The following is a 19,354-nucleotide window of genomic DNA, read 5'->3' as shown; positions in this document are numbered from 1 at the left end:
TTGGTTTATCTTTCAATCCTTATACTTAGCATTCGAGTATTTAAACATGAGAATAATTAATTGCACTCCCCTTTTGTCACCGGTGCTCCACTTAAGCCCATTAACAAATAATTAAGTACAAAAATTTTCCATTATTAACAATTCCCCTTTTTTTTCAAAAAAAAATCCGATTGTGTAATTTAGCTCGAGAGTCCAAATGCTGAAATTACTCAAACAAAATATTTTCCATACAGTACATTACACCACAAACAACCAAGGTTGGAATCACCTTATTGACCCCTAGACCTAGACAGCTAGCTACTGGAGAAATCTTGTTTGAACAATCTTCTCTAGAATGTCATCATACAGAACTATGCTTTTATTTCTTCATGTTCAAAAGCTATAGCGTAGAAATCTGGGAATGAGTACAAATCAGCATGGACCAGTGACGATTTACATTTGCAGCATTATTCCTGGTACATTAATGGATTTCTTTTTCCCCTCAAAAAGAGACTCCAAATTATTGACAGAGAAAGGAGAAGACAGAGATTTAACAGTCAATTGCTTAACGTGTCAATCGGTTGAGTTTGAGTCATGGAAACTGCCACATTGATGGACTAGTCATCCTCATCTCTAATGAAGAAAATTGTGGGTCTTTTCGGCTCAATGATCTCCACGGTCCCTTCCAACATCTTGGCTACCTTTCCCATTGTTGGCCTATTTTCCGCCCGGTCTTGAAGGCACCACATAGCTGTCTTGACCATCCTATTGACCATATCAAAATGTGCAGTGCTGTCATAAGAATGCTTGATTATTGGGTCCAAAATGTCATCAACGTTCATTTCTTTGAACACCTTGTCAAATGCCCAACTTGGAAAGTACCATTCATGACTGTCCACCTCTGAGTTCTGCTGATCAAAATTCCTCTTACCAGCTACCATTTCCAGTAACACCAATCCAAAGCTGTAGACGTCGGATTTCGACGTAATGGGCTCCGGTCGGAGCCATTCGGGAGCCAAATATCCAGGTGTGCCCCGGAACCTTGACTTGGTCACGATGTCCTCCTTTTTCTTCAATTTAGCCAACCCAAAGTCTGATACTTTTGGGCAAAAATCATCTCCCAGGAGGATGTTCTCAGGCTTAATGTCACAATGCAGCACCCATTCTAAACATTCCTCATGCAGGTAAGCAATTGCCCGTGCCACGCCGAGGGCGATCCGGTACCGGATATTCCAATCAAGGACGGGTTTCCGGTCAGCCAATTCCTGTGGAGATTCGTCAAGATCCAAATTGACCAAATCTCTTTGGAAAATGAACTTGTCCAGTGAGCCATTAGGCACATGCTCATAAACCAACAACCTCCTATTCTTCTCAGTACAAAACCCCCATAGCCTGACCAAATTCAGATGATGCATCCGGGCTATAATATTTACCTCAGCCCAAAAATCAGCATCCCCTCCTGCAACATTTTTCAGGGCCTTAACAGCGACTACCCTGCCATCACCTAAAACTCCTTTGTAAACAGTACCAAAACCACCTCTTCCAATAACATCAGAGAAATTTTTTGTAGCATCTTTCAGCTCAGCATAACTGAACTTTTTAAGACCACCTGCAGGCATGACTTCAAGACCAAATGTCCTAGCCATGTCCCTATACTTAGTGTACTTCTTGACAAAGGTCCAGAAGAAGAAAATACCACTAATCAGTTCAGCAGCAAAAATAGTTGTGATGATCACAATATTCCTAGTTGTAGCCCTGGATTCTTCAGGTGGTAAGGGGAGCTTGATTGTAACAGGACAAGCTGTTTCCATTAAGGTTGTCATACCAGTGAACTCTGGATTTTCATCTGTTTCAGAGCTATCAACCCTCAAAAACATGACAGTTTCAGTACCTGGAGACCAGAACCCATAATCTAGTCTTTCCATCAGAAGTATGCAGTCATTTTTGCCATCATATTTGAACTGAAAGCCTTGACAATTATCTCCAGCCAAGCATTTAGCTTGACAATCAGATAAAGCCAAATTCTGAATACTTGAAGAGTTCGCTGCTCCGGTAAAATTCACATAATCCAGACGGAAGAAGTTGCTGTTTTTCAAATCAGTCAATGGAATTTTCCTTTCACAGGAATCATGGGAGCTTTTCTTGAACCCTGGTGGACATACACAAGAAGTAGAGGAATCTGAAGTTTCATACATACATATAGCATTTGCGCCGCACGTACCTTTAATTTGACACAAGTTGAACACGGCTTGCCATACAGTTGCCCATTGATCCAAGCTTGAGTCATAGCTGTAAAGCCTGAGATTTCCATCTTCATCAAGAGTCAACCTTCTCAACTTCTGATCTCCCAGGTCTGATGAAATGAATGATTGGAAGTTTCCTTTTGAAATCCTCCCCTGATCATCCACGTTCAAGAAGGCATTGTCAGCAGTCCAGTAATAATCTGGATCTCCGTTGTACACAAGTTCTTTAGACTCATAAAACTTGAACTTCCCATTCATACTGGAAAGAACTCTCTTTGCATTTGTAATATTCTGATTGGGAAGCATTGTAGTAGTGGGATAAACAAAACTTGCCCAATCACCAAAAACCAAATTCCCACTTTCTTGAAGAATGAGAGCTGTTGTGTTTCTTCTGCTAACAGGTCTTGAAGGCCAGAGATTTTTACCAGAAGGGGTGCTTAAGCTCAGCTCCCCAGTCGGTTTGATGATCAATGAAGCTGAACTATTAACAGGGGAGTCATAATTGGCGGTCCATACTATGCTAGCATTGTTTTCGGTTATTCCATAGTACCAAACTGAGAATGTGTAAAGATTTGGAGAAGAAGGCAAAGGGAGAAAGCCTGCAGCAAAAGTAGAGTTAGGAGAAAGAAGGATTTGGTTCTTGGTTGGAGTCCATGATGAGTTAGAAATGGAAAAGGATGACAAAACTTTTGGTTTTTGGAGTTGGGATTTTGAGAAATGAAGATTTGAGATGCTTAAGATGATGAAGAAGATCAAAGGATACATAATCGGAGGAGGGAGGGAAGGAATGTGAATGGGAAGTGTAGAATTGAGAGCCGAGGAATTGGATTACATAATTGTGAGAACTGGGAGAAAAAGAGGACGTTTCTCGGTCGATTGAGTTGACGTTGAAAGTCCATAAGGTTGGCTATTTTCAAATGACGAGTCTTTTTTAGCGCACGTGCTGGGTCGGCTTGGCTTCTGGCCTATCGTCCCTTTTGGGGAACGTGACCTGTTGGAGAGCGTGACGCGGTATTTAGACCAATCGTTTTTGATTAGTGTAATATTTTTTTAAATATTTTATAATTTTATATAAATATTTTATATATTTTTATAACAGAAGTATAATATTTTATTATTATTCATGTGAATCATATATATAATAATTGATATCTCTATTATTAAATTATACAAATAATTCACGTAAAATTATATTTTATTTAAAAAATATTAAATCATTCAAAGTAATTGTCATTAACAACCGTCTTGCCCTTCATTCTTGGTAGCTGGTAATTGACTAGTTGCAATGCCTTTATGGCAAGTGGGGCTAAGATAAGATCTCGTGAGCCTAATGAAAAAGACTATAATATTAAAGTATTGGATTATTCTTTTCAATATTATAAGTAAATAATTTTTCTACCTGAAATGCTTGAGTGCACGTCACATGTTAAAAAAATTAGAATTTAAATAGAGTATATGTGTCACATATCTATTCGTATTAGAGTAAAAAGAAGAAAATTATATTGAGAAATCATGAAGGATTAATCTTAAAGTTTTTCGTTGAATTAACCATTTCGATGCTTGTTTTGAGCATTCTTTTATCAAAATTTTGCTATAGAAAGTCTTTTAACAAATTATTTATAAGATCAAAAGATGTTTGAATTTTTAAAAAATTGTACTTTGAAAAGATCCATTGTATTCTTTAGTTTGTCTTTCACGTAGGGGATGGGAGTAAATTAATGATAAAAGACTCTTGTGAGTGGTACAATATTCTTTTTCTTGGTCATTCAGACGTGAACATGCATTGTCAACTTTTTTTAAAATAACTATTCTAAGAGATTTTTTTTTAGTGTAAATGAGTGGTCTCGAGACTGGAATCTTTCATTTACACCCACTTCTTCCGTGCCATTCATTTATCCCTCCCTAACTCCCTCCCCTGCCCCCACCCCTTAAACTTGCATTGTCACTTGACTTGTATCAAGCTAAAATCAAGAGGATAACATCCATCAGTTTTCTATTGTACTATTTAAAAGAGTAAAAAGAGCAAAAATTCCTTTATCCTTCAAAATAATTCTCTTATAAGTTTTCCAGTTGTAAAAATGTTATTAAAAATCATTCATCTAAATTTTTTTTTGTTTTTTTAACCTTTCCCACCCTTGGCAATAGGGAAAACCTTAAGAGCAGTATTGTTAGATCCGAATCGGATCGGACGTGAACCAGCATTCTTTTCGAGTTAGTTTGTAGTACAAAACTGCTTTGATCAAAATCAATCAAAACCATCAAAAATTGGCTAAACCAATGGCTTGATTCAACTGGTTGATCTGGTTCTCAATTTTTTCTTTCTTATTTTCCCCATGCATAATTTGAGTTACCTAAATTGTAACACTTTCATTTATTTATAAGAATAAGAAAATGCTACCCACTTAGTGGAAATACCAAAATCACTCGCTTTCCTGAATGATCACTAAACCAAGTTGTTTTCATCCCTATCATCTTATCAATTTAGCATCAATGATTCCAACTTGCATTAATTTGTTTTAATTTAGTTTTTCAAGTAATTTTGGAGAATAGACATATTTTAGCCATAAATTTACATTTTATATATAATTTTTAGGTGTATATTTGATTGCAAGTCTAATATTTTTGAAACATTTTGTATGATTGGCCGAATATAACTAAGAACTTAATTTTAATACTTCTGAAACTTATAAAATATAAAATAATTATGATATCATGCTAACGTCAGTGGATTTTTTAGAATGGTCCGATCGATCCGATCAATTGACCCTCGACCTAATATTTTAATTGAGTCGCAATCCGATGAGTTTAACAATATTACTTAAGAGCCCTCCCCTGGTCTTTGGTTGTTCCTAGTGGTTCTCTAAGTTAACTATTAGGAGGGACCTTCAAACTCCAATTTATCCCAGAATTTATGTGGTTAAAATTTCGAGTCTTTTTCCAACTCCTACCTTGCCCTATTGGATCCTTCCATGATATTTATTAGTGTAGAAATTAATAGATGTTGCTCTTTTAAAAAAAAAAGGATAGAAATCAAAATTACTTTTTCCTTAAGCCAAAAAAAAAAATGAAACTTTTTCCCTGCTATCCATTTTCGTATCACATTGCAAAAGTGTACTGACTTTAGATCACAAGGGAACTAAATTTGTCACCCTACTAATTTTCTAGAGTTAGTGCTAAAGCTGTAATATAGTAACTTCTATCACAACACTGTAGCAATTGACAAAACTGATTTTTACATGGTAGAAAGATAGGCGTCTGTAGAGAATCATCAATCTAAAAGCTCTGCAATCTACATTTCATAGGACTAATGTTGGGTAGGGTTGTTCAAAGTCCCAGTATGTTCATCCGTCCCCAGGTAGAATATTACAGGCCTTTTAGGTTCTGTGATCTCCACTGTCCCTTCCAACATCTTGGCCACTTTTCCCATTGATGGCCTATCATCTGGTCTATCCTGAAGGCACCACATTGCTGTCTTCACCATCCTATTGACTATATCTAAATGGGATCTGTTTTCATGAGACTGCCTGATTTTTGGGTCCAAGACCTCATCAACATTCATTTCCTTGAACACCTTATCAAATGCCCACATTGGAAGATACCACTGATCACTCTCCATCTTTGAATTTTGTTGCTCAAAATTTCTCACACCAGTCACTATTTCCAACAGAACCATGCCAAAACTGTAGACATCGGATTTTGACGTAATTTGTCGATCACCTCGAACCCACTCCGGCGCCAAGTATCCGCGGGTGCCCCGGATTCCGGACATGCTCATTCTGTCCTCCTTTGTCTTCAACTTGGCTAGCCCGAAATCGGATACCTTTGGGCAAAAATCTTCCCCCAAAAGGATGTTTTCAGGTTTTATGTCACAATGTAGCACCCATTCTAAACATTCTTCATGCAAGTATGCAATTGCTCTTGCCACACCAACTGCAATCCGATATCGGATATTCAATTCAAGCACAGGTCTTTGACCTAAACTCGAATTCGAAATATTTTCTCGTTGCAGATTTGATGTATCAACGTTTTTCTGAAAAATGAACTTGTCTAACGAGCCATTGGCCACATACTCGTACACTAGCATCCTCCTACCCTTCTCAGTACAAAAACCCCATAATGTGACCAAATTGAGATGGTGCATCCGGGCAATAATTGTTACCTCAGCCCAAAAATCAGAATCCCCGCCTGTAACATTTTTCAAAACCTTAACAGCAACAACCCTACCATCCCTTAAATTTCCTTTGTAAACAATACCAAAACCACCTTTTCCAACAACTTGAGAAAAATTTTTGGTTGCCTCTCTAATTTCAGAATAGCTAAACCTTTTAGGTCCACCTGCTGGTACACTCTCAAGCCCAAATGTCCTAGCCATGTCCCTATACTTAGTGTACTTCTTGAGAAAAGCCCAAAAAAAGAAAACCCCACTAATCAATTCAGCTGCCAAAAATATAGATATAATCACAATATTCCTAGTGGTGGCAGAGGACTCTTCCGGTGGAAATGGAAGCCTAATTGTGACAGGACAAGAAGTTTCCAAGACAGAGGTCAGGCCAGTGAATTTTGGTTCAGTGGCTGTCTCAGATTTATCAACCCTCAAGAAAAAGGCACCCTTAACACCTGAGGACCAATATGCATAAAAAAGTCTGTCCAATTGAAGTATGCAAGTAGTAGTACCATCATACCTGTACAGAAATCCCAGGCAATTTTGCCTCCTTAGGCATTCAGCTTGGCAAGTGGTGAAATTTGACACCATAAAAAATGTCAGGTTTGTTCCTCCAGTAAAATTGACATAATCCAATTGTAAAAACTTGGTACTTTTCAGGTCTGTAATTGGATTTATCCTATCACAAGAATTGGGATCAAGAGAATTTTTCTTGAATCCTGGAGGGCATGTGCAAGAAACAAAAGTAACCAAAGGATCATATACACAGATAGCATTAAGACCACAAGTACCTTGAATTCGACACAAATTGTACATGGCCCTCCAAACATCTGTCCACACACCAGAAATTGGATTAAAGCTGTAATGTCTGAGATTACCATCTTCATCAAGAGTCAGTCTTCTCAACTTCTTATCCCCATAGTCTGACGAAATGTAAGAAAAGCCGTTCGCCATGGAAATCTTCCCCAGATTATCCAAGCTGAGAAAAGCATTACCAATGCTCCAGTAGTTGGAGGGATTGTCATTGTAAACTAGTTGATTAGACTTGATAAACTTGAACTTCCCATTCTTGGAAGTTAAAATTGTACCATTAATATTCTGACTGGGAAGAATTGTATTAGTTGGATTAGCAAAACTTTGCCATGTCCCAAAGACCAAGTTGCCACTTTCCTGGAGGATGAGTTGTGTGGAGTTTGAGTTGCTAACAGGCCTTGAAGGCCACAAATTTTGACCATAAGAGCTGTTAATCAAGGTTAATACCCCTGACGGCGAAATGACTAAAGAAGCAGAGTTGCTAACAGGGGAGTTATCATTTGCAGACCAGACTATTGTCTTGTTTGGGATGCTATAATACCAAACTGAGAATGTAAAGAGGCTTGGTGAAGAGGGCAGTGGGAAAAAGCCTGCAGCAAAGGTGGAGTTGGGAGAAAGAAGGATTTTGTTCTGATCTGGAGTCCATGGTGAATCTAAATTGGAGAAAGATGAGATGTTTTGCTGTTGTTGGGAGGTTGAAAATTGAAGATTTGAGAGGCTAAAGCTGATGAAGAAGAAGAGCAACAGAGACATGGTATGGACAAAGAAAAACTTGAATGGAACATGGAATCTGTTTAATGTGTATAATCTGAATGGATATATAATACATGAGGTGAAGATTCTGAGCTTAGTACTGTTTTGGTCATTTGGTTATTCTATCTATGGCGGCTTTTGAAGTTTGATGATAAGGTTCAATTCTGGTTCATCTGAATCATGACCATAGACCAAATTTCTTTTACTTTCTTTTCTTCTTCATTTGCTAACTGTTTTTCAAGTTGCTTACTGGTGTAGTAAATACTTCCTCTGCAAGAACCCAAAAAAAAAAACTCAAGGATCTGCTCATAGCACATATTTTTTTCTTAAATTTTAAAACAATGTTAGGTATAATGACAAATTTTCTTTCTCTTTTTGAAGATATATTGCAGTATTGACTATTGTGTAGATTATAGAAGAAAAAAGATGAAAATGGTAATAACACTTGCAAATAGACAATTGTATGACAAATTGATATTTAGTATTAAGAGTCTTGGAAAACACAAGATAAATGATTAATCTTTTATATAATGATAGTGCTTAAAAAAACAAATTCCACCAACAAAAAAGACAAATCTGTGAGCTTTTAATGGCTCACTCATTGATCTTTTTAGTGGTTCACACGAGTGTGTTTGGATAGAGTATTATTTGAAATAATTACTGTAACATTTTTTATGATATGATGTATGTGAGATAAAAATTAGTTGGGAATATAAAAAAGTGGATTGAAAAATGTGTTTGAGGTGTAAGCAAAATATTATTTGGGATAATTTTGCAATTCAAAGACACTAATTAATGTTATTTGCATGAGTATTTATGTTATAGTAAAAGAAATTGATGTTGTTACAAAATCTGATTAATTCTCTTTTATAGTCCAAGGCAAGGAAAAGGGTTAAAGTAATTTATCCCAATTCAAGCAAATTTGAAGTCAACTTATCAAAAGTCAAAATCATATGCGCAGCCACAGAGTCACTGTCCGACGCAATAATTGTAGTTCAATAAATACCCCACTTGCATTCATGATAGTACCATGAAAACTTTAGCTGAATAATTTGTTCTTTTTTAAGCAATACTATATACTATGATTTTCCACGGCAAATTACATCTAATATCGAAGGTTAAACAAGAATATTTCCACACAATCACACAACAAATTGATTGCAAAACACAATCACACAAGCCACCCATTCCGTTTGTTGAATGGGGCCATGACAGCAGCGATGATAGTCATTGGTATTTATAGTCAAACAGGGTAAGGGAAGGAAATTTTTATTGCAAATTGCATGCTTTTGCTAGATTCATCGGATCTCACTTGTCTACCTAAACAATGTTTTTAGGTAGGTGGGTTTTTTGGGTGTTTATTTAAAACTTTACCGTAACATGCTGTAGAAGTTTTTTAAAAAATTTTTGAAATATGTAAATTTTTGAATATTTTGAAGTGTATAGTTTAAAAACTTTGAGAAATTTTTTGAGTTTACTGTAGTTAAAGTTTTTAAAAAATTTGTAACAGACAAACTTGGTAAAAAACTCAAATGCCAAACAGGGCCGTTATTATTGACAATGAAGGTAAAACTTATATGTTGCCACCTGAGAGAGTTCAGAATCAAGTTTCATTCTTTGAGAAAGAACCTTTTGTTAGTAAAATACTTTGATTTGGGATTGGGAAATGAACAAATTTTTTAACAAGCTCAAATATTTTACAGCAACGAAACTACCTGTAAAGTTGCTCTATGGCCCCATTTGGCAAGTGAATTTTTTGGATATTTATCTAAAACTTTACTGTAACTTACTGTAGAAGTTTTTTAAAAATTTTTTGAAGTGTATGTATGTTTTTTTGAATATTTTGAAATATATAGTTTAAAAATTTTGAGAAATTTTTTGAGGTTACTGTAGTTAAAGCTTTTAAAAAACTTGTAACAGACAAACTTGGCAAAAAACTTGGCTGCCAAACAAGACGAACATGTTAGCATTCATCTAAAGTTGATTTGCATTATCCTGTCATGCAGTATGGCCGTTTCAGCTATCTGGATTTTCAAGATGAAATGTACATTGAAATAAGCATAAGTGAGGACACGTGAAAATAAAATGAAATAAAACAAAAAACTGGACAAGTAACTCCAATAGCCATGTGTTGGCACAAAAAAATCAGGCAGCATAAGGTATTAAATTTTCAAACAAAGAAACAAATTCACAACTCACAATTGAGTAGATAAATTCAACACCACCCTACAAATATTTTTATAAAGTAGTATGTATCCGAAATTTCACATCTAAGTCAAGACAACTTGACAAAAGCAAACCAAGCCCAAACGCAAATATCTGCGGGCCGAACATTACAAGAGCAAAAGACATCGTTCTTCAGTCCAGAAGCAAATGCTGACCTCCCAAAAGTTTGAATGAACAATGTACGCCTACGTTAAAATAGTTACAACAATTAGTAGGTGACAAGCAAAACTTTAAGGGCAAAAAAAAAAAAAAACACAAAGGATTTGCCAGAAAATATCTCATGCATTATTTTAAGGTACCTAACAAGTTGTTAGCCAATTAAAATAATTACCTATTCCACAATATATATATAGTCATCAGAGCACAGTGGTAAATAGAATCGTCTTCACATGAATTGACTGATTTATTTCTTTCTAAAGCAAGAGTTAAAATGGAATCTTTTCTCTAACATTCCATCTCCTGAATTTCTGTTCCAAATTCTTGCTTGCTTCCTTCACGTTCTTTTCTTCTTTTTTTTTCTTTCTTTTTCAATCTTTACGGGAGAATTTGCGTGGTTTGTCGGGTGCCTTCACAAGTAGATCGATGTCAATGTTTTCTAACCAACAAGCTCCTGGGTTAGCTCTATGGTTTTTTTTTTTTAATTTATTTCTTTGAAGCTTTTAGTTAGGTTTTGGGGTCTCCAGTGCATCCAGCTGCTCCAAGGTGGTGCAGTTACAGTCAATCCAGATGAAGAATGGTAGGATTAATTGGAAGGGGCAAAAAAAACCCCAGCTCAACCAAAAAATGGACAACAGAGGAACAAGATCTTGTTCTTAATGATTCCAGATTGAGAGTTTCTCCACTTCCTCGTGGTTTCCTAAGTTTGAGCATGTAACTCATAATCTGTGTCTTGTCTGAGAGCTGGCCTCATGCATCATCATCAGTTGGAGAAATCAAAGCATGTAAGATGTTACCATTAGCATTTCATCTTTCCATGTGCTTTTTTCACCCCTTCTCTTTATCATGCCCTCCGGCTCCACCCTTCTCTCTCTCTCTCTCACATCTGACTGTTTCTTCTAAGAGGGGATAAAGAAGAGTAGAAAACCATCATTTATTCATCTTGACCATTTGCATTGCAGATTAAATCTTTAGAACTTCATTTGCAACTAGTCTGTAACTAAACTCAATGTCCTTTAGTTTTTTTTTTATGTCATGATTGGAGATGGTAACGTGTTCACCTACTCAGGACTGCCCCCCAACCGCCCACAAAAAGAATTAACGCTACAAAAAAAGTCCCAAAAGAAGTTTAGGAATTAGGCTGATATTTTTGGTTGCTGTACTGGAAAAAAAAATGATGAGATGTGGACCATCAGTAATGAAGTTGCCCCAAGAATTTGGTAAACGAGCCTTTGTTGTTTAGCATTGTAGTGTGTGGATGTGTTTAAAAGAAGAAGTTGATAAGGCCTGCTTTTCCCAAGCTTCATGCAAAATTTTTTTGTGGTTCATTGAGAAGCACTTGACCAATTGTTTGTCATTTTTCACTATTAAAAGGTTTGTAATTCAGTTTTGTTAAGAAGGTAAAAATTAATTCATTAAACCCATGGTTTGGGTCTTTAAGCGTCCTTTATATCTGGGGTTCAATCATAAATCTTTTTTGATGAAAGTTCTTGACATTCTAGACCATTTTTTTTTAAAATAGGAATGTCATCCCTTAATTTATTGATAACCGAAAAGAGTATAGCGAATTAGAGGAGGGCCAAACCTGACATCTGTTAAGTAAAAATGGACAACTAAGGATGAATCGAACGAAATCATCCACACGAGGGTGCCCCACATTTGTGGGATTATGAGTGAGCATGGAAATTTGGTTTAACATCTTGACGTGTTTGCATTGTTTTACCTGTTTTTGAGAGCTGCTTCCTCGCTTTCTTTGAAATAACTTGGGTAAATTGCTCGTCAACTAGGTTCTGATTTTGATCTCTGTCTTTATCTCGTTGTGAATCATCTTCTTTTTCTTCATTTTTGTCATCCTTGCATATTGTTCTTAAGTGACGAAAAGGCTTTTGATACATTCTAGACCATTGATTGGGCTGGCTGATTTTAAACCAAAACCCTTATGGCGTAGGCAATTGGTTGCTATTGAGTACACACAAAATACTGGTTCTCTACCATCTTCCGAGTACATGTAACTATTTCTTCCGCTTTCATTCTTCACTTAGTAGATATTCTTATTAGCATTCATCTTATGTTCAAAATATCAGTAACCTACATAATCATCATATACATTTCAGTTGATACATGTAACAAGTGCTTATGGGTTTCACATTGAGATGCTAAGTACAGTATAAACATTGCAGATGGAGGTTCTTTATTTTTTCCATGTCTCTTGTAAATCCTTCATAATTTTTTCAGACATTTAGTTATTTTACCAAGTTTTAGACTTGATTCAAAAACTTGTTAACACATGACCCCCAAAACGCATGTAAGGAATGGATGCATTGGTCTTAGCATAGCAAATGTAAGATTAATGGTTTATCTTATGACTACTTAAAAGTAATAGCAGTGATGAACAAAAAGAAACTTGTAAGAAAGACCTTTAGAATATAGGCGTAATTGAGTTACTCTGCAAAAGAAAATAATAATAACATTAAAACAGCTTTTAGACAACTTTGTCAAGACATGTCATGAGAACATAACTTGTGTCCTGCTATAAAATTGGTTGTTACTTTACATAATAAAGCCAAATCAAAAACTGAAACATCCTATGCATCTACATTTTTGTTATGCCTGTTCTATTTTTTTATAACCCTTACTTTTATTGCTCCTCTAGTTTACTTTAGTTCTTTCTTGAAAATATTTGCTTAATAAATTAAGTATAGACCAATTCCTTATAAATGTATGTACTTAATGGAATAGACTTAGATAAAAATCAGAAACACAAAGACACAAAAAAAAGTAAAATAATAACCAGTATGTTCAACTTCTCCATAAAATAAATCATTAAAAAGGGAACAAAGATAACTTGAAATGCTACTGTATTGAAATACTAAAGTACTAAAATAGACTACTGTATTCCACTGAGACTATGGAAATACTTGTGCCAGTTCCATTTATTATTTGTTATGCTAGTTCTATTTATTTTCTTTTTACCCCTACAGATCTATTCCTCTTCTAATTTACTTTAGTTCGTCTTGAAAATATTTGCTTAATAAATCAAATATACACCTATTCCTCATAAATGTACTTAATGGAATAGACTAAGATAAAAAATCAGAAACACAAAAAAGAATTAACAAACAAGAATCATTGCAATGCATCTTTTGTACCACTAGCAAAACTTTTCTCTCCTACTCTGTTGTGTGATAGTCCAGAAACAAAAAAGTAAAACAATAACCGGTATGTTCTCACTTCTCCATATAATAAATCATTAAAAAGGAACAATTACAAAAGATAAAATAGTGATACCTTTCCACTATTATTTTTCAACACACTACTATTGGTCTTATATGTCCAACCTCTTCAACACATTAGTATTGTTGGTCTTCTATGTCCAACCTATTGGTGGCGAACAAATCCATTTAACTAAATTTATCCATACTCGCCCATGAATAGATGGATATGAGTATCTTAAATTTATACATATGGGTATAAATGGGTTACTCAATAATACCCATTTATGAATATTATTGGGTAACCCACCAAATCCAATTGATCCATTTAGAATTGTTTTCCCCCAAACCTCCTCTCTTTCCCCACCCATTTAGAAGAAATTTGAGGCATGTGTTTGATTATTGAACTCATTGTTGGAGACTTTCATGCACTAATATTGCTGAAGCCTTGTATATAGTGGAATGTTTTATTTTTCAGCCTTAACAAACATTTGATGCATTTTTTACGCAAATAAATATCCCTCTTAATTTTTTTGTTCAGATTCTTCATTTTTTCATGATGTTAACTATTTTTGTTTTATTATTATTATTATCATTTATTGGTTTTATTTTATAATTTTATTTTCTCGTAGTTTATCAACTTGTTTATTTTTTAGCATTACCAATTTATGACAAGTTTTAGCCTCCTTTCTTATCTTTCCAAAATAAAACTTTAATTTTTCATATAAAAAAAATGATAAGGGTTCAAATTTTTTGGATTAAGTTTTTATGTTAAGTTTCATAGTACTTATTTCAAATTTTTATATTATTATTATTGAATTATTAAATAGCATGTAATTTTGCAACGTAAAGCACGGATGGAAAAAAATTAGTAATTAGGCACATGGAGCATTACAGGTAGACATGTCAATGGGTCGGGTCTTACCCAAATCCAATCCAGACATAATATATTTGGGTAGGGTTTGGATTTAATTTCTCAAATTCAGATCCTACCCAGACCCAGACCTTGACCCTATGAAAGAGTTATGGGTCTGGGTAGGGTCTAATTTTCGAGAATCCATATCCAAATCTAAACCCTTACCAGATCTTACCCAAACCCATATATATTCAATTAAATAATATATATTAGAAAATTTATAAAATAATATAATATTTTATGGCTATTGGATTGAATACAGTAAGATTTTATGGCATCAGAATCTGCATTTAGTGTTGGTGGTTGGGTGATTGATGAGACTCGTGCCAAATTGCTTCTAAATGTGGTTGAAACATTAGTGACTACTGATGATTGGATTGAATCAAAGAAAACATGAGTAAGTGTTTATAAATCTTCTTATTCTATTATTTATTTGGCATTGGTTCTTAATCAAATGATTTTTATCTCATTCACTATTTTAGTGTTGGATTGCGAGACATCTGCCAAAATTGAGGTTTAAATAAGAAAATGAGGTACAAAATTACGGGCCTGTTTAGCACCCTAGTTTTTTACCAAGTTTTTTAGCTACTAGTTTTTTAACAACTTTGGCTACAGGAATCCCAAAAAACTTCTCAAAGTTTTTTATCTACATACTTCAAAAATCTATACACAAAAAATTTTCCAAAAACTTTTCTTCCTCCCTCACCCAACCTACCACACTAGCCACCACCTCCACCACCTCTCCCGGCGCCGGTCACCTATTCTTGCGCCGGTAACCTCAAAAAAATTTTTGAGTCGCTCACCCTCACCACCTCTCCTCCCCCGCCACCCTCCCCCTCCTACTAGGTTCGATCTGCTCGCGCGACCAAATCACAAAGGGGGAGGGGGAGGGGGCTGCAATCTGGTCGCGGTCTGGTCCTAGATCGTAGAGCAGAGAGGGGGAGGGTGATGGAGGAGGGAGAGGGGAAGAGGGGAGGGGAGGGAGGGAGAGAAAAAGCAAAAAAAAATAATGCACAGCTGCCGGCCTTCCTCGGGCGTCGGAGTGCGAGGGAGAGGAGAGAGGAAAGGGAGAGGGAGAGGAAAGGGGGAGAGTGGGCAGAGGGATGGTGGGGAAGGGAGAGAGAGGGGTGGCGGGCAGAGGGGAGAGGAAAGGAATGGTGGAAAAGTTTGGGGGTGGCGGGGGAGAGGGGAGGAAAGGGGTGGCGTGGGAGGGAGAGGGAGAGGGGGAGAGGAGAAAAGTAAAAAAAAAAAATAAGAAGAAGAACAGAGGTGGTGCTGGAGGTGGGAGACAGAGAAGAGGTAACGGGGAAGGGGGAGGGGGAAGGAAGAAGAAGAAGAAGAGGAGAGGAAAGAAAAGAAAAAGCAAAGAAAGAAAAAGAAAAAGAAAGAGAAAGAGAAAAATAAAGAAAAAAAAAAGTTTTTCACCTTACAAAAATTTCTACAAAATTTTTTCAAAAACTTTTACAATGCACTACAGTAAAGTTTTAGACAAACTCCCAAAAAACTCAGGTTTCAAACAGGCCCTACATTTTTTTAAGAAGACTAAATATTTATATATGTTACGGTTGTTTTCTTTTTTAAAAACTAATCTTAGTTGTCAGTGTAATTGGCACAAACTTTTCTCCCCTATTCTTGAGTGAGCTGGATCCCATGTTTAACTACAAAAGAGCAGGAACTAATATTTCAGTAGATGATCAGTTCAAAATATTGCATTCAATTTGTTGAATGTTAATTTTATTATTTGAAAACAAAAATCGGATGGTATTTCTATTATTTATGAACTCTATATATTTTTAATACATTTTTACTTTAGTATTTTTAGAAAATATTCATGGGTGCCCATTGGTTACCCTGTTTCATAAGAGTTTGGGTATGGACTTAATTTTTTAGACCCAAATAACTCATTCTGACACCTCTTTAGTCTAACCATCGCTAACCCCTCTTGGTGCTTTGGAAATGTCTCTCTCTAGATCAACTTCTTTAATGCTCAACCATTTGCATTTGCAGAGCAGGTTCTCTCTCTACTTTTTTCTTGCATTGGGGTTAGGGTGGTTTAGGGATTTATTTATGATATGATTACAATAAAGATTAAACCTTTTTTGGGTCCATATTTTTTTAATGTAGTTGTAGATCCATTACCAGAAATGATGAAGGTTTTTCTTCGTGGGTCTGTGGGTAATAGGTTGGACATGGGTGTTAAGTGGGTTGTAAAACCTTTTGTTTCTGCTATTTGTTAGTGGGGCCTTACTGATTTGTGAACATGTTTAGTGGGCTAAACTTAATTATGGGCTGCGTTAATTAGTGGTGAAAATTGTTACTATGTGCAATTTGAACCTTTTTTGATGTATCAGTCATTGGGCTAGAATTTAATCAGCTAGTTTTAATTATCATCATTTTAAAGGGTCTTATGTTAATCTGCAGAATTCTATAAACAAAATGTACGTTTGTCTTTATTTCAGAATTGGGTGTATAATAATTTTTGGGGAAGGAGTTAGTCTCCTAGTAGCATTTAAATGCAGATGTTGTATTGTGGTGTCATTTGAATTGAAATTTTCTTTGCTTCTAAAAAAGTAATAGTATTTTTGACAGGTGCCGAGCCTGTGCAATAATAATAATATAACTTAACTATCACCTAAAGCAGTCAATAATCAATTCTAGTACTGGAGCAGGGACCCTAGGTATACAATGGGTTACTTGATTCACCATATTTTCGAAAAATTTGTTTAATCCGATATACCAGAATTAATTATCTGACTAAATTCACTAACTAGTAGACAGTGGCAGACAGGGTCATCTCCTCAGGAATTGGAGAGAAATTTGTTTCCTTTAGAGTCAAGATAAATGGGGGGTTTTAGGATGAAATGCTAATGAACTAAATAAATCAAATGCGAAAAATTAATTAATTAACAGAAATAATTGGGGAAACTCTAGTCAAGGGTACACTTCAAAAATGTTTCATGCAACTGATCATCAATGCAAATACAATTCCAACAGTCATTAATAGATTGGTTATAGTTGTCATACACGCGATAAACAACCAGCCTTTCCTTAATTTTTCGATAGTTAAGGTACGACCGTTAACTATTTATCTAATCCGGAAACAATTTTAGGTACGACCATAGGATTTAATTTCTAAATTGCATTCAGATTTAGAAAAATCCAATCCTAACTGACAAACACGCTACGAGGATTTGTTTAAATTAGATCGGATGTTTCTCTGACATAAACCTAATTATGCTAGTTGCTACCGGGACAGAGGTAATCGAACAATTACGGATTCAACTACCCCTAATTAGCAAAATAGCCTACTTGAATAATTAAATATTGCACACTATTCAATCACACACAAAAGCTATAACAATTAAAGACAAAAAACATATAAATACTAATAAATGGAGGAAACAGTTAAAATAATTTAGATCTCATAGTAATTGCCGAACCAAATCTTCATTTGTCCCCTTGACTAGAATTAGAGAGTTAGTTCTCCATTAATAGAGAACAAGCCATGCGTAGGGAATTTGGGAAAAGTTGTCAATTTTTGCCCTTTCAATTTCGGTCAACCGAGGAAGAAAAGAATAAGGAATTTTTGTTGCTTTCAATTGTCTCCAACCCAAAGCATACGAAAGAGTCTGATGCTCTCTTCAATTTGGTCAAATCAAAGTAAAAAGCAAAAATCACGAGTCCACAATTGCGGCTTGCCTTGTTGGTTTCTTCCTAATTGTTTATAAAGCAAAAACAAAGTCAAAGACCAGGTTCAGGAAAAGTACAATCCTCTTCTCACGTTGGTAGCCATCAAAAGATGAAGGAATTGATTTTTCTTTTCATCGGCCAGTCCCCAAAGAGAAAAAAACGTATATCTGATCCTAGTTTTTTTCCTCTAAACTTGGTATCCGAATACCAAACTTCCTAAATAATAGGAATCCTATTACAAATTTCTTTCTTCAGCTCTGTAGTGGCTGCACCAATCTCCAAATTTGTAGCCACCCACTTTACTCCCTTGTTTGAGCTCCCCACGTGCGTAGAATCACGAGAATCCGGTTTTGAAGGTTGGAGTTAGGCGTGGGCACGCCTAACTGTCAGGAAGTCATCTAAAATTTGATTTTCAGCACTTTTTCTTCACCACTTCCTGCAAGTAACACCAACACAAAATCTGAGTAGAATCCACCCAACTAGTGCAATATTTAGTCAAGCAATAATGCAATTTTATCAAAATATCCCACTAAAATGCACCATATCAATTTCCCCCACACCTAAACTATGTTTGCCCTTAAGTATAATTAACTCAGAAGTGCAATTAAGACACCAAGCAATTCATAGCAGTTCATACCAAAAACGGCATTCCAAATTCCCCAATAATCTAATCGAAATCAAAATATACCAAATTGACAATTGTCACATTTAATATCCACTCATTCACTCCAAAGTGTATAAAATATAGGATGGCTCTCAAATCAACACAATGAAATGACATTACCATAAGTTTGCTCATATATCATATCTCCACCACTTAACTATGAATTAAATGCACCAATCAAGGGGACTTCACATGGTTGTAATGCGGCTCGGATGAAGGGGTAGGATAAAAAAAATTTTAAGGGTGTAAAATCGTCAAAGAAAATGCCAACAAATTCATTGCACAGGTTCTTGCAAATTTGTACCTCCAAGGCGTATCAATGGCCCAACAAGTGAAGTGATAGTCAGCACTTATCAAAAATACCTTGATTTCAATTTCTTCTCTCTTTTTTTCATATATTTTTTTTCTTTTTCTCCCTTTTTTTTTCTTGAATACCGACCCATAGAAGTCAATTTCACTTGTCACACTTACATTTATAATTCACTGCCTTTCAAATAATATCCCAACTCTCATGCGATCGAATCATAGCATTTCTTCAAC

The 19,354-nt window shown here is 35.6% G+C and overlaps 2 protein-coding genes across 2 annotated transcripts; both read right to left on the bottom strand.

The window, feature by feature from the left end:
- Positions 1–191: 191 nt before the first annotated feature.
- LOC113783857 (G-type lectin S-receptor-like serine/threonine-protein kinase At1g34300) lies at positions 192–3,037 on the bottom strand. Its single transcript, XM_027330099.1, has one exon. The coding sequence runs from the start codon at positions 2,985–2,987 to the stop codon at positions 597–599; it is 2,391 nt and encodes a 796-aa protein (XP_027185900.1). The 5' UTR covers positions 2,988–3,037; the 3' UTR covers positions 192–596.
- Positions 3,038–5,283: 2,246 nt separating this feature from the next.
- LOC113782737 (G-type lectin S-receptor-like serine/threonine-protein kinase At1g34300) lies at positions 5,284–8,073 on the bottom strand. Its single transcript, XM_027328641.1, has one exon. The coding sequence runs from the start codon at positions 7,948–7,950 to the stop codon at positions 5,527–5,529; it is 2,424 nt and encodes an 807-aa protein (XP_027184442.1). The 5' UTR covers positions 7,951–8,073; the 3' UTR covers positions 5,284–5,526.
- Positions 8,074–19,354: the final 11,281 nt, after the last annotated feature.

Source organism: Coffea eugenioides, chromosome 9, assembly GCF_003713205.1.
Source record: "Coffea eugenioides isolate CCC68of chromosome 9, Ceug_1.0, whole genome shotgun sequence".
NCBI lineage: Eukaryota > Viridiplantae > Streptophyta > Magnoliopsida > Gentianales > Rubiaceae > Coffea > Coffea eugenioides.
This window is presented reverse-complemented; position numbering and strand designations above follow the sequence as displayed.

Excerpts from the sequence above, each read along its gene's own strand:
- LOC113783857 (XM_027330099.1), bottom strand. The coding sequence starts at position 2,987 with ATGTATCCTTTGATCTTCTTCATCATCTTAAGCATCTCAAATCTTCAT.
- LOC113782737 (XM_027328641.1), bottom strand. The coding sequence starts at position 7,950 with ATGTCTCTGTTGCTCTTCTTCTTCATCAGCTTTAGCCTCTCAAATCTT.